General features: G+C 44.8%; 2 protein-coding genes across 2 annotated transcripts; one reads left to right on the top strand and one right to left on the bottom strand.

Moving 5' to 3' along the window:
• Positions 1-202: 202 nt before the first annotated feature.
• Positions 203-6,381, bottom strand: wdr55 (WD repeat domain 55). Its single transcript, XM_061960529.2, has 4 exons — positions 5,766-6,381; positions 1,023-1,129; positions 681-950; positions 203-603 (listed from the first exon to the last, which is right to left on the bottom strand). The coding sequence occupies exons 1-4, from the start codon at positions 6,288-6,290 to the stop codon at positions 267-269; spliced, it is 1,239 nt and encodes a 412-aa protein (XP_061816513.1). The 5' UTR covers positions 6,291-6,381; the 3' UTR covers positions 203-266.
• A 1,184-nt stretch (positions 6,382-7,565) lies between these two features.
• LOC133606503 (kinesin light chain 2-like) lies at positions 7,566-14,870 on the top strand. The gene is made up of 14 exons (XM_061960533.2): positions 7,566-7,652; positions 8,078-8,323; positions 8,394-8,697; positions 11,946-12,162; positions 12,227-12,416; positions 12,482-12,655; positions 12,730-12,829; positions 12,908-12,957; positions 13,030-13,097; positions 13,178-13,286; positions 13,359-13,493; positions 13,564-13,688; positions 14,155-14,209; positions 14,343-14,870. Exons 2-14 carry the CDS (start codon positions 8,096-8,098, stop codon positions 14,427-14,429), a joined length of 1,842 nt encoding a protein of 613 aa, XP_061816517.1. The 5' UTR covers positions 7,566-7,652; positions 8,078-8,095; the 3' UTR covers positions 14,430-14,870.
• Positions 14,871-14,921: the final 51 nt, after the last annotated feature.

Here is a 14,921-nt window from a genome sequence, read left to right as displayed (position 1 = left end):
ACACTTTTGCCATTTCAATATCTCCTATTTCCTTCCTCACATCACAGGGTCAGAGTTCAATGAAAATAAAAGTATTTTAGATTGTTTTCTGTCATAAATTTGCACATCCATTGAAACATTTACACATTTGTAGTGAATGCATAGACACCATTCTATACTAAATGCTCATTGTTGCATATTTGGTAAAAAAAATAAAAAAATAAACAATTGACTCTTTTATTCTATGAACAATAATCATTAATAAAAGGCATACCTAACATTGTCTTTTAATCACTATCGCTGTCACTGTCATCCTCCTCTTCCTGCACGTCTTCTTCTTCTTTGTCGTTTTTCTGCGGCTCCTCTACAAGTCCCGAGAAGAAGTTGTCATCTCCAAGAGCCTTCTTGGACAGAGATTTCAAGCGTCCGTCTTTCTTCTTCCTCTTGCGGTACTCGTTGACGGTGGTCGTGGCTAAAGTGGAAATGTCCCAGAACTTGATGAGCTGGTCGTGGGCGCAGCTGAGCAGGAAGCGTTTGTCCCAGCTGGTGGCGAGCTCTTCGATGGGTTCCCCCACATGCTGCCCAATGCAGCCGATGACCCGGTTGGGAAGGAGGTTGATCGCTCTGTTGGGAGGAGGGACATAACTTTAGAAACACGCCGATGTCCGTAGCTCAGTACTAAGTCAAAACTTCCAACAGACCGGATGTAGCCGTCCATGGAGGCGGCGCACATGATGCTGTCAGTAACAGGGACGATGCAGTCTACCGACTCTGCCTTGACAGTGAAGCGATCGCTGGTGGCGCCGAAGCCGTTCCAGTTGAAGATGTAGATGGTGCCTTCGCTGGAGCCGCAAACCACCTTCTTTCCTCGCTTCATCAGCACCACCGAGGTCAGATCGCCGCTCTGGTTCTCAGACAGCAACTCGAAGCGCCGCCTCTTGATGTTGAAGACACCCATGGTGCAGTCGCCACTTGATGAGGGCGCAGGACAAGGTGTTAGAGGCGGCTTGTGACGTGTACAATGCTGGGTCAACGGTTGTTACCTCGCAGTGAGCAGGATCCTCTTGGCCGGGTCCACGGCGATGTCGGCGATGTAGTCATCGTGATGTTTCACATCCATGATGGCCGAGCCTTGCCGCATGTCCCACACCTGTCACACCAAAGCATCAGTAATCATGACATCAATTACCAGCAGGTGTTGCAGTTCAACCGGCGCCTGCGCCTAGCTGTGGCAACTTGGTCAACTCATCGTTTTGTTCATATCTAAAGATTTGTCATTTCCTCATCCTGCTTCATCTAAACACTCAAACTGTGTAAATGCCAAATATTCAGTAAGATTACAACACCCGGTCTGCTTTAAGAAAGTAAGATGGAAACATATAAAAGGGGGTAATAATTTTTCAACAATAAAACACTGTTATCTCACTACCTGGCGGTTCACAAACTATATGTTAGCAGTGCATCGCAGATTTTAAAGTTCCTTTGAGTACATTTAGATTTGATCACACATTCAACTTTTCATGTCAAAATTGTGTCGGTTTTAGAGCACAGTTGTCAAACTCAAGATCTGGGGGCTGGCCCACCAAATTATTTTATATGGCCTGCAAAAGCCTGGAAATAATATGCGTCATTAAAGTACTTTATCCTTTCTTGCTAAATGTATTCATTCTTTCCCCTTCGACAGACAAAAATACATGTACTGCATGCAATTGCATATCTTTAAATTTTACCATTATCCAACTTGGCCAATAAAGCTGATTAATTTGATTCTGATAATGCAACAAAAACTTATAAAATCATATATTCTAAAACTTTTTTTTTGTTAAAATATAAATGACTTTTTAAATATCTGCTTGACTTATGATTTCAAAGTTATCCATCAAATAGTACACTGTAAAAATTACAATAGATTTTACGTAAAAAAACTGAATGGCCAGAATTTCACAGTAAAATAAATTGTGATACATTTTCCTCATTTACAATAGGGCTGCAACAACTAATCGATTAAATCGATTAAAACCGATTATAAAAATAGTTGGTGATTAATTTACTCATCGGTTGGATCTATGCTATGCGCAGAGGCAATTTTTTTTATTTTTTTATTTTTTTAATAAACCTTTATTTATAAACTGTAACATGTACAAACAGCTGAGAAACAATAATCAAAATAAGTATGGTGCCAGTATGCTGTTTTTTCCCCAATAAAATACTGGAAAGGATAGAAATGTAGTTTGTCTCTTTTATCCCATTATTAATCGATTAATCGAAGTAATAATCAACAGATTAATCGATTATCAAATTAATCGTTAGTTGCAGCCCTAATTTACAGTAATACAAAGTAAACACAAAAACCATAGACTTGGCAGTAAACAATTTGCAACGCAGTCGCCAGACTTTTACCGTTAAAAAAAATGTTTTTCGATTACAGTAATATGCTGTGAAGATGCAATGTACCAGTAAGTTTTTAAAACATGGCAGCTGTCGCGAGATTTTTACCTGTAAAAAGACTCTGGTACCTTATTTCCATTTACAGTAATACACTGTAAAAACAACAACTATAGATCAGTTGCCAGTTTGTATTGTAATATCTACAGATTTGTTTTCAGTGTACGTAAGAAAGTATATAATAATATATTTTTTTCCCCTCAGTTTTTCCTTGCCTGGATGTGGGCATAGTTTAGGGGATGCCATTGCGAGTTTTTGATTTCAACTGCAATAGATACAAAACAATATTTAGTAGGTATTTTCATACATTTTCAAAAAGCGTTTGATATGCTCGATCATAAGTTGGACAAACTGTATAAATATGGAATAAGAGGAGTGGCTAATGAGTGGGTCAAAAGTTACCTGAAAAACAGTAAACAGTTTGTGGAAGTTAACAATAGGAAATCTGTCTTACATAATATTAGTTGTGGGGTACCACAAGGATCAGTCCTTGGACCAATACTGTTTCTCATGTGTGTAAATGATATTACCATGCATTCCAAACTGTTTTAGTGTATTTTATTTGTAGACAACACAACCTTATTTTATTCAGGACAAAATATATAGTTGTGTTAGAGGTGGTTGAAAATGAATTCATCAAAATTAAAAGATTGTTTGATGTAAATATGTTTATATTCATATATTATTCATTGTTACAAGAGGCCCTCCAAGGGCAGCCATAACTGTGACGTGGCTCTCGATGAAAACGAGATTGACATCCCTGCTTAAGAGTGTATCGAGTGTTATAAGAGCATCGGAAATGTGAGTGAAATCTGTATGGAGGGTTTATAAAGACTTAAAATGCATATCATTTTCATATACAGAAAATCATAATAATAATGCAAGCAAAACATAGTTAAAAGTGAAACATTTTCTTAAACTACGCATTTAGGCTATATAGTGTGTTTCACTCAATTAATTGATTACTAAAATGATTAATAGCTTACGGCTTACGCACTCAGTTCTTAATGAAATTAAACAATGGATGTCCGCTAACTTTTTGCAACTCAACGCTAAGAAAACGGAAATGCTGATTATCGGTCCTGCAAGACACCGACACCTATTTAATAATACCACCTTAACATTTGACAACCAAACAATTACACAAGGTGACTCGGTAAAGAATCTGGGTATTATCTTCGACCCAACTCTCTTGTTTGAGTCACACATTAAAAGTGTTACTAAAACGGCCTTCTTTCATCTCTGAGATCATTATTCATGCATTCGTTACGTCTCGTCTCGATTACTGCAACATATTATTTACGGGTCTCCCTATGTCTAGCAATAAAAGATTACAGTTGGTACAAAATGTGGCTGCTAAACTTTTGACAAGAACAAGAAAGTTTGATCATATTACGCCTCTACTGGCTCACATGCACTGGCTTCCTGTGCACTTAAGATGCGACTTTAAGGTTTTACTACTTTACATATAAAATACTTAAGGGTCTCGGTCAATCGTATCTTGCTGATTGTATTGTACCATATGTCCCGGCAAGAAATCTGCGTTCAAAGAACTCTGGCTTAGACCTCAAAAAAAGTATGCGGGCTATAGAACGTTTTCTATTCGGGCTCCAGTACTCTGGAATACCCTACCAGTAACAGTTAGAGATGCTACCTCAGTAGAAGCATTTAAGTCCTATCTTAAAACTAATTTGTATACACTAGCCTTTAAATAGACCCCCCTTTAGACCAGTTGATCTGCTGTCTCTTTTCTGCTCTGCCCCCCTCTTCTGCGAGGAGAGGTTATTAGGTGACCACAGGTGACGCGCTAGCTGTTCAAAGTCGGGACCCGGGGTGGACCACTCATCTGTGCATCAGTTGATGACGTCTCTGCGCTGCTGACTTGTCTCCACTCAAGATGATCTCCTGCTGGCCCCACTATGGACTGGACTCTCACACTATTAACTAAATCCACTCGACATCCATTGCACCGGTCGCCCAGGGGAGGGGGGCGGGGGTCCCCACATCTGCGGTCCCCTCCAAGGTTTCTCATTGTCATCCCATTGGGTTGAGTTTTTTCTTGCCCTGATGTGGGATCTGAGCCGAGGATGGCGTTGTGGCTTGTGCAGCCCTTTGAGACACTTGTGATTTAGGACTATATAAATAAACTTTGATTGATTGATTGATTGATAGCTGCAGCCTCAGTGTCCCTCCTTCGTGGACATTCGAAAGTCAAGGTAACATTGTACAAAGATAGTAATTAACTGAGTGCGTAAGCCATAACAGTTTTGGGGGCGTGGTCATAAGATTCGCTATTACACAATTTAGCCTGTGGTGGCCCCGGATATCAATCACGATAAATTAATGTTATATGGAGACGGCGTGGCGCAGTGGAAGAATGGCCGTGCGCGGCCCGAGGGTCCCTGGTTCAATCCCCACCTAGTACCAACCTCGTCATGTCCGTTGTGTCCTGAGCAAGACACTTCACCCTTGCTCCTGAAGGGTGCTGGTTAGCGCCTTGCATGGCAGCTCCCTCCATCAGTGTGTGAATGTGTGTGTGAATGGGTAAATGTGGAAGTAGTGTCAAAGCGCTTTGAGTACCTTGAAGGTAGAAAAGCGCTATACAAGTACAACCCATTTATCATTTATAGATGCAATAATATGTAATAATATAATACACAATATATATATACACAATAATAATCACAAATTGGCTTATTTTCTGGCAACCATACTTGCCAACCTTGAGACCTCCGAATTCGGGAAATGGGGGGAGAGTAGCGAGGGGGTGTATATTGTAGCATCCCGGAAGAGTTAGTGCTGCAAGAGGTTCTGGGTATTTGTTCTGTTGTGTTTATGCTGTGTTACGGTGCGGATGTTCTCCCGAAATGTGTTTGTCATTCTTGTTTGGTGTGGGTTCACAGTGTGGCGCATATATGTAACAGTGTTAAAGTTGTTTATATGGCCACCCTCGGTGTGACCTGTATGGCAGTTGACCAGGTATGCATTGCATTCACTTGTGTGTGTGAAAAGTGTGACTGGGCCGGCACACTGTTTGTATGGAGGAAAAGCGGACGTGACGACAGACTGTCCTCAGGTCAGCATGGGACCAGAGTGAGGACAGCATGTGGCTGTTAAGGGGTGAAGGTTTCAGGTGAGAGGACGCTAAAGGCACGCCCCCAATATTGTTGTCTGGGTGGGAATCGGGAGAAATTCAGGAGGGGCACTGAAATTCGGGAGTCTCCCGGGGAAATCGGGAGGGTTGGCAAGTATGCTGGCAACATATAGCGATTAGCAATATGAGGAAAAGACGAATCTACGGACAAGAACATGAGTTGACCTAATTCCTACAGACCAATTACCTTCAGGGTTCCTCCATCGTCTCCAGTGGCCAGGATGTTGTTGTCCACCAGCAGCAGACTATTGATGGCGACTGTGTGCGCGCCACGGATCCTCGTGACCAGCTGACCTCGCTCCACGTCCAGCATGTGGACAGCTTTATCTCGAGAGACGCTCACGAGCTTCAGGCCGTCGTCGGAGAAGCGCACCTGCCGGCAGGACTTTAGGTGGTGTCCGGAAGACCACAGCTCCCTGTTCAGCCCCTCCGTGCAAGAGTAGGAGAAGGCGTATAAGTCGCCGTCCACATCCCCGCAGACCAGCATGTCTCTGCCCGGGTGGACGGCCACCGTGTTGGCTGTCGCCTCCAACCGGATGTCCTGGGGGGTGTCCAGAATCTTTGGTTCAGCCTCATCGCCTACGTCTTCATCAGAATCCAAACCCTCCAGTTCTAAATTTGAACTGCCCGGTTCTCTGCTGTCTGTTGGAGGGGTTTCTTCCTCAATTTGTGAGGCTGGAGGAAACTCAGCGTGCTGTAAGGTGGCGGCCATGTTGCTCCCATGTTTTGTCTCGCTTTTCTTCTTCTACGATGTTACACCTTTCATCACTAGTGTTGATCATGCCCCCTCGCGGACATCTCGACCAGTTCTCACTCGAATAAATTGAATGAAATACGCGATGAGGTGGCGACTTGCCTTCCGCCCGAATGCAGCTGAGATAGGCTCCAGCACCCCCGCGACCCAGAAAGGGACAAGCGGTAGAAAATGGAGGGATGGATGGACACGACGACTTTTTTGATTGAAGAGCCAGATGAGGTGGTTCGGGCATCTGGTCAGGATGCTACCCGAAAGCATCACTGGGGATGTGTTTCGGGCACGTCCGACCGGTAGGAGGCCACAGGGAAGACCCAGGACACGTTGGGAAGACTATGTCTCCCGGCTGGCCTGGGAACGCCTCGGGATTGATTGATTGATTGATTGATTGATTGATTGATTGATTGAAACTTTTATTAGTAGATTGCACAGTACAGTACATATTCCGTACAATTGACCACTAAATGGTAACACCCGAATAAGTTTTTCAACTTGTTTAAGTCAGGGTCCACATTAATCAATTCATGGTACAAATATATACCAGCATAATTATGCTGGTATATATTTATATATATACAGTCATCACACAAGTTAATCATCAGAGTATATACATTGAATTTTTTACATTATTTACAATCCGGGGGGTGGGATGTGGAGGGGGTTGGGGCGGGGGGGGGGGGGGGGGCGGGGGGAGGGGGGGTTAGATTTGGTTGATATCAGCACTTCAGTCATCAACAATTATATCATCTGAGAAATGGAAATTGAAACAGTGTCGGGATCCCCCGGGAGGAGCTGGACGAAATGGCTGGGGAGAGGGAAGTCTGGGCTTCCCTACTTAGGCTGCTGCCCCCGCGACCCGACCTCGGATAAGCAGAAGAAGATGGATATGGATGAAACTTTTATTAGTAGATTGCAAAGGACGAAAATATGAAACAGTACAGTTTACACAATACAGTACATATTCCATACAATTGACCACTGAATGGTAACACCCGAATACGTTTTTTAACTTGTTTAAGTCGGGGGTCCACGTTACTGCAATATTTACACCGCTTCATTACAATGACATGCTTATCGTACATCTTTATGAATGTGAATTGCGAAATGTTCACTTCTTATCGTTAGCGCAAAGCACACATTTTTTGGACATTTGACTTTATTTTTGTGACATTTTATGATTCGTGCGTAGCGTTCGTCAATCCCGGGCATTTTATGTTGAAAGAAACCGGAAGTGGCTTGTATTACGTCAGCGAGCTTGATGTAGGTCGGTGCAACCCATCACAACATCGCCGCTTTGTTCGCCTGGAATATTCGATGAAGGTAAAAACGTTTGCAGGTTTGTTGGTCCTCTTTTAGCTGCACGAATGGCGATTGTGATTGCATTAGCGGGACACTGGTCGATTTAATTAAATGGAAACATTTTAGCGAAATAGCGTCGTATTTCAGGGTTAAAACACGAATGACGTTTGTACTTTAAGGCTTTTCGTCAGCTAGCAGTCAAGTATTCAGTCGATGCTTCGAAAAGCCCTAGTCGGTCTCAATGACGTGTGTCATAGTGGGGCCTTCCAACAGCTGGTGATGTGCGTGAGAAGCCAGTGCTGCATTGCGGCGTGTGCATGCGTGTGGGAGGCGGAGGAGGACAGGTGATGCTCGGTGACGAATGATGACGTCACCGAGCAAGCAATGCTGGCAGAGAAAAGTCGTCTCTCAAGAGATAAGATGCAATATTTGTGCTCCTTCTACAGTGTTGAAGCAAGTGGGCCATGTCCACCATGGTGTATCCTGGAGAAGAAGCCCTGGAGCGCCTGAGCCAGGATGAGATTGTCCTCAACACCAAGGCGGTCATGCAGGGCTTGGAGGCGCTGCGCGGCGAGCACGCTCAGCTCCTCAACTCGATGCTGGACTGCGCTCAGCCTCCCGCCTCGCAGGAGAAGTCCGGTCTGCTGCGCAAAAGCATGGAGGCCATCGAGCTGGGCCTGGGAGAAGCTCAAGTAAGTGTCCTTATGCACGCTACGCCCTCGCTGATGTCCGCAACCAGCTGACGAGGCGCCTGACATCCAGGTGATCATTGCTCTGTCGGGCCACCTGAGCGCGGTGGAATCGGAAAAGCAGAAGCTGCGCGCCCAAGTGCGCCGCCTGTGTCAAGAGAACCAGTGGCTGCGGGACGAGCTGGCAGCCACGCAGCACAAGTTGCAGCGCAGCGAGCAGAGCGTGGCCCAACTGGAGGAGGAGAAGAAGCACCTGGAGTTCATGAACCACATCAAGAAGCTGGACGACGATGCTTTGCCCTGCGAGGAGAAGACAGGGGAGACATCCAAGGACAACCTGGACGACCTGTTCCCCAACGACGACGACCAGAGTGCAGGTAGGGTGACCTCGTGTGAAGTTGGCCCCTTAACCCTCGCAAAACTCTGTTGAATAGTCTCATTAGTGTGTGCCATTGAAATGGATGTTTGCGCTGTTTTCGTTTGAGTTATTGCACACTCTTTTATAAGTCAATCTAAGTTCAGCCAGCTCCCACATTTCTCCAAATTAAACCAATATAGTCTCATTTGTCTGTGCTGTGCAAATTATTGATTGTGCTGTTTTCGAGATATTAAATATTTACATTTCCGGAAGTGGCAGCACGGTGGAAGAGGGGTTTGTGCGTGTGCCTCACAATACGAAGGTCCTGAGTTCAGTACTGGGCTTGGGATTTTTCTGTCTGGAGTTTGCATGTTCTCCCCGTGACTGCGTGGGTTCCCTCCGGGTACTCCGGCTTCCTCCCACCTCCAAAGACATGCACCTGGGGATAGGTTGATTGGCAACACTAAATTGGCTCTAGTGTGTGAATGTGACTGGGAATGTTGTCTGTGTTGGCCCTGTGATGAGGTGGCGACTTGTCCAGGGTGTACCCCGCCCACCGCCCAAATGCAGCTGAGATAGGCTCCATGCAGCACCCCCCGCGACCCCGAATGGGAAAATGGATGGATTTCCGGAAGTAACGTTACCGTGAAGTTGCCCCCTCCCGCTCACGCACAACTGCGCAAAACTCTTATTTAAATGGTTGAATTTGTTATCAATTGTGCTGCTACACTTTTTGAATGGTTTCAGCTGAACGTTTCTGGTGACGTCACCAGCCAACCACCATTCTTCGATTTTGACTAAAACAGTCTAATTTGTGCTCCAGATTATACAAAAATGGTCTCATTTGTTTGTGCTGTTAAAGTGATGGGTTGTGCTGCTATACTTTTTGAGTTACTAAAGATTAACGTTTCAAATGAGCATCATGAACTACGTTTCACCGCCTCTCGGGGGCAGTAGACATTAAACTGGTGCAGAGTCATGTGTAAAGAGAGGATGGCCAACTAAACAGCAGGCGCCATGACTGCTACCAAGGAAGTGCCCGAATGTATGCAATTGCTGTCATTTTGACGTTAGTTTTTCTGAGAAAACCCCCCAAAATAATACGTCTATATATAGTTCTAGACATACTCCAGCTCATAAACTTGCAACAAAACATGCTTTTATTTTGTGAAAGTAGAATTTTGCTGCCGTATTTGCTCTGCTGCTATACTACTGCAGTGTTTCGTGACCAGCAGGCACTCTAAGACACCTAGCAGTTCAATAACCGTAAAAAAATACACAGAAGGACCAAAGAAATAAGTAATTACCTTCATTTTTCCAGAATCTTCATTAGCTTCGGACTAACAATCCCAGAGAAATTATGACTTTTGTCTGAAGTATGTGAACTGTAGTGGCTGCCTCCAATGTAATTGTAATAACTGTATGTATCACTCATTATGTATTATTCTAACTGATCTGTGTACTTTTTTACTTATTTGCCCATATTTCTGCACAATAACTCAGATATGGTAACACTGGCGAGCAGTAGAGAATATAGAGTGATTTGTGGTCCAGAACATGATTATTGATGTATTTCTTGCCACTTTATGTTGTATATTTTGTATGAGATTTTCAATTGACTTTCTCATCTTTCAAAAAATGATTTGTTTTACTCATTCAATGTCTGTCTATTTGTAGTTGTTCGACATTCTCTTCTACTGTTTTTATTATAGTATTACTGAGATTCAAAAATAGTCTGTTTTTGTCAAACCATCAATTAAAATGTTTTATTAATTTCTTCTGTTATAATTTGTATTAGCTTCTGTGTTCTCTCTTGAACAAAACACAGACATGTGTTTACTTGGCACAAGACACTGTAAAAGGTCGCTCTTAGTGTTGTTTGTATCCATCGATCACCAGCAATTGCGTTGACATAAAAGGCTACTGTAAGGAGTGTCACGGTCATGTCCATTTGACATGTGACCGGGAGCCTGCAATTAACATCCAAATAGTGTGCAAATACTGCATCAAAAACACAGATGACTCTCTGCACACTGGCTGTGCAACACGTTTTTTGATCTGGAGATTTCCATGTGCAGGGCATCACAGGTAGAAACGCTTATGGAGTTTGGTGATCCAGAGCCAACTCATCTGCCCAATGGGCCGCCCTGCACAAAGCAAAACAATAAAGGATTTGGAATTAAATGAAACAATCCTATTCATTCCTGGCAGCTGTTATAATACAGTTCATCTCACAGTGGTAGCATCAGAGACATTAGACTGGGTACATTTTTCTGTCACTACTGTAGTCAAACACAAATACATGTGTACAATACTTTAATAAAGAAAACTCACCAGACTGTATGTTTTGATGCAACTGGATCAGTTATAATTGCAAGAAAAATAATGAGGACAAAAGACTCATATATTCCTGCACCAGGATGTTTTGAAAGGATATACCAGTCTGCAGTGGTGCAAATGCGGTCAGAGAAACATGATGTTAATGCCATCGCACATTGGCTGACCGAATGCTGTGTTACAAAGGTCTAAAGATGTTGTTTACTTTGATATTTGTTTTTGCGTTCATCTTTAAATGTTCAATTGTTACTTGATGTTCCAGTTTGCGCATAAAACATTTTGCACATTAAAAAAAAAAACCCAAATATTTTTTATTCTACATGTAGTCATCTTTTAATAGAGTATGTATATATAAATGCCGTTTGTCCAGTTGTCTGGACATGACAGATTAGTGAGTTTGTCAGATTAAAACAAAAGAATGTGTAAAGGCTATACTGACCAATCATTTCAATAGGGTCCTCCTGCCTTTGAGTATGAGTCAAATATGTGTATTACGATGATACATATTAATTTTTTTAATCTTCTACATTACCAAATCTGTCATAAGTAACAAGGATATGAATAATATGTCGCATTAGTGTCATGAATACGAAAGAAACGTGTCAAAAACAATTAAAGCAAAATATACTTCCGGAAAATGTTATAACTCAAAAATGAAAACAGCAGAATCAATCATTTGAAAGGCACAAACCAGCACAAACAAATGAGACTATTTTGGTTTAATTTTGAGAAATCCAGTGGCTGGCTGAACTTTGATTGACCTATATAAAAAATCTTCAATACCTCAAAAACGAAAACAGCATAAACAACCATTTCTACGACACAAACCACAGCAAACCAACTTTATGCAGGTTGTAGGGTGTCTCCATGCATGCATTTTACAATGTCTGTGCCGGGTCACCTGACTCGCTGCTTCCACCTGTGACACAGCTCAGCCCAGCGGTGAGGCGGCGGCACAGCAGGGCGGTTATGAAATCCCTGCCCGCCTCAGGACCCTGCACAACTTGGTGATCCAGTACGCCTCGCAGGGCCGCTACGAGGTGGCCGTGCCTCTCTGCAAACAGGCTTTGGAAGACCTGGAGAAAACATCGGGTCACGATCACCCCGACGTGGCCACCATGCTCAACATCCTGGCGCTGGTCTACAGGTAGATAAATGGCCGGCACAGCATGAGTGGGCTGCATTCTGACACTGACATATTGTGTATGCAGGGACCAGAACAAGTACAAAGAAGCAGCGCACCTCCTCAATGACGCCCTCGCCATCAGGGAGAAGACGCTGGGGAAAGACCATCCGGCAGTGGCGGCCACCCTCAACAACCTGGCAGTTCTGTACGGGAAGAGGGGAAAGTACAAGGAGGCGGAGCCTTTATGCAAGCGAGCACTGGAGATTCGAGAGAAGGTAAGCGCGCCTGTCGCCACCACGTGATTTCACAGTACGCCAATGTTGGCCCTGCCTTCCCTCAGGTGTTGGGGAAGTACCACCCAGACGTGGCCAAGCAACTTAACAACCTGGCGCTGCTGTGCCAGAACCAGGCCAAATATGAGGAGGTGGAGTATTACTACGGCCGCGCCCTGGAGATCTACCAGTCCAAGCTGGGCGCCGACGACCCCAATGTGGCAAAGACCAAAAACAACCTGGTGAGGGCGCCATTGTGCTCTTCTTGTGTGTCACGGTGCACGTGTGTGTGAAGCGTGTGTATGTCTGCCCTCAGGCCACGTGTTACCTCAAGCAAGGCAAGTTCAAAGACGCCGAGGCACTCTATAAGGACATCCTGACACGAGCGCATGAGCGTGAGTTTGGCTCAGTCAACAGTAAGTCGGCGCACTTCCCCCCCTCGCTTTCTGTGGCCCCTCCCTTCCAACAGGATTGATTGTTTGTGTCTCCCGCAGACGACAACAAGCCCATCTGGATGCACGCGGAGGAGCGAGAGGAAAGCAAGGTGAGCCATACCAGCAGGCATCGTCACTCACGCACGACACCTTGAAAGTGACCGACATTTGCTCTCTGTTAGGGGAAGCGCAAGGAGGCGGGGCCTTATGTAGAATATGGCAGCTGGTACAAGGCGTGCAAGGTGGACAGGTGAGTGGGCGCAACTTTTGACTGCTCTCTGTTGCCACCTTCAGGCTTTTCAGGAGAATTTGTGTCCTTTTGCTTTTCAGCCCTACGGTCAATACCACCCTTAAGAGTCTGGGTGCCCTCTACCGCCGCCAAGGCAAATTGGAGGCGGCCCAAACACTGGAGGAGTGCACCAGCAAGTCCCGCAAGCAGGTGGAGCCGCAGGACGCTCCCATGAGTTGCAGAGAAACTTCTTGTAGGTTAAAGTGTCCGTTTGCTCTTCAGGGCTTTGACGCCATCAACCAGAGCAAGGTGGTGGAGCTCCTCAAGGATGGCGGAGGAGAGCGGCGACACAGCCGGGAGGGAGGCAACGGCTCGGGGGGGCCCAGCGAAGCCGACGACTCTGCCGAGTGGAACGGGGTCAGTTCTCTGGATTTTCTTGGCCGTCGTTCTCGTATTGACGTGTGAAGTGGGCGTGGCCTTCTTGCAGGACGGGAGCGGCTCTCTGCGCCGCAGCGGTTCCTTCGGGAAGATCCGCGATGCTCTGAGGAGGAGCAGCGAGATGCTGGTGAAGAAGCTTCAAGGCAGCGGACCGCAAGAAGCTCGCAACCCAGGGTGGGTGTGTCAAAAGACTACGAGAAGATGATAATGAGGAGTGTGACGATTTTAATGATGACAGTGATAACGATGGTGGTCATGAAGATAAGGGTACTTATGAGGATAGCGATGAAGAGGATGATGATGTTGAGAATAACGACGACTGGATGAGAATGACAAGGATGAGTAGGATCATGATGGTGATATGGTGGGAATGATGATATGAGAATGATGGTGACCTTTGATAATGATATGAGGATGATCATAGGATGTTAAGGATGATGATGATGATACTGATGAGGATGGTGATGACGAGGATGATGATAAGATTAGTGATGAGCAGGATAATGATGGTGATATGAAGATAATGATGAAGCTCAAGGTGATGATATGAGGATAATGGTGACCTATGATAGTGATATGATGATGATGATTTGAGGATGGATGGATAATAATAATAATGATGATGCTGTTTGTCTTTCAGGATGAAGAGAGCGAGCTCGCTCAACTTCCTCAACAAGAGTGTTGAGACCACACAGGTGTGCATGTGACTTTTACACACACACACACACACACACACACACACACACACACACACACACACACACACACACACACACACACACACACACACTCGCAAGACAAAATGTCGACTTTTCTTTTTGTTCACAGGACGCCAACTCGCCAATGCTGTCGGACTGTCGAGGACTCAGTGCCAGCAACGTGGACCTGACCAGACGCAGCTCCTTGATTGGCTAGATGCAACCATGGAGCGTTTGATGAGACGTCACACTTAAGCCCGATGGTAGTTTTTGTTGTCAACGTGCCGTGCCCCATCACTCCTGTATGTTCCCACTCAGCATGTGTGCACTTGAACGTCACACCATGCGAACATAGTGGGTCGTATACATAGTCTGTACATATGCACGTTAATCGTGCACGTAGCTGCTTCCTCACCCTGGAGGTGATGCAACTGTACCGGTCACCATGGTGACACATCACATTGCTCTTAATGAGTTGGTTGCTTCCTGTCATGTGGCAAAAGCTCAAGCAGGAAGTGCTTCCTACATGATGTTGCTGCAAGGTTATTAAGCAGGTAGCGTGTCACACTGCGGTCATTATTATTATCTCCTTAGCAGGAACAATGCTGACCTCCAAGGATGTTGTCAACATGTTTCAATCAATAAACATTCAGCCTGACACTGCTTTAATGTCTGACACACTCACACACACACACGCACAGCAGCTTAC

This window comes from Nerophis lumbriciformis, linkage group LG05 (genome assembly GCF_033978685.3).
Source record: "Nerophis lumbriciformis linkage group LG05, RoL_Nlum_v2.1, whole genome shotgun sequence".
Lineage (NCBI taxonomy): Eukaryota > Metazoa > Chordata > Actinopteri > Syngnathiformes > Syngnathidae > Nerophis > Nerophis lumbriciformis.
The sequence above is the reverse complement of the archived record's forward strand: the minus strand, read 5'-3'. Positions and strand labels throughout refer to the sequence as shown.

Coding starts and splice junctions, on each gene's coding strand:
- wdr55 (XM_061960529.2), bottom strand. CDS start 6,290: ATGGCCGCCACCTTACAGCACGCTGAGTTTCCTCCAGCCTCACAAATT. Junction 951..1,022: donor AGGATCCTGCTCACTGCGAG/GTAACAACCGTT, acceptor GCCCTCATCAAG/TGGCGACTGCACCATGGGTG. Junction 604..680: donor TCCATGGACGGCTACATCCG/GTCTGTTGGAAG, acceptor TCCTCCCAACAG/AGCGATCAACCTCCTTCCCA.
- LOC133606503 (XM_061960533.2), top strand. CDS start 8,096: ATGTCCACCATGGTGTATCCTGGAGAAGAAGCCCTGGAGCGCCTGAGC. Junction 8,324..8,393: donor TGGGCCTGGGAGAAGCTCAA/GTAAGTGTCCTT, acceptor CCTGACATCCAG/GTGATCATTGCTCTGTCGGG. Junction 13,287..13,358: donor CCAGCAAGTCCCGCAAGCAG/GTGGAGCCGCAG, acceptor TTTGCTCTTCAG/GGCTTTGACGCCATCAACCA.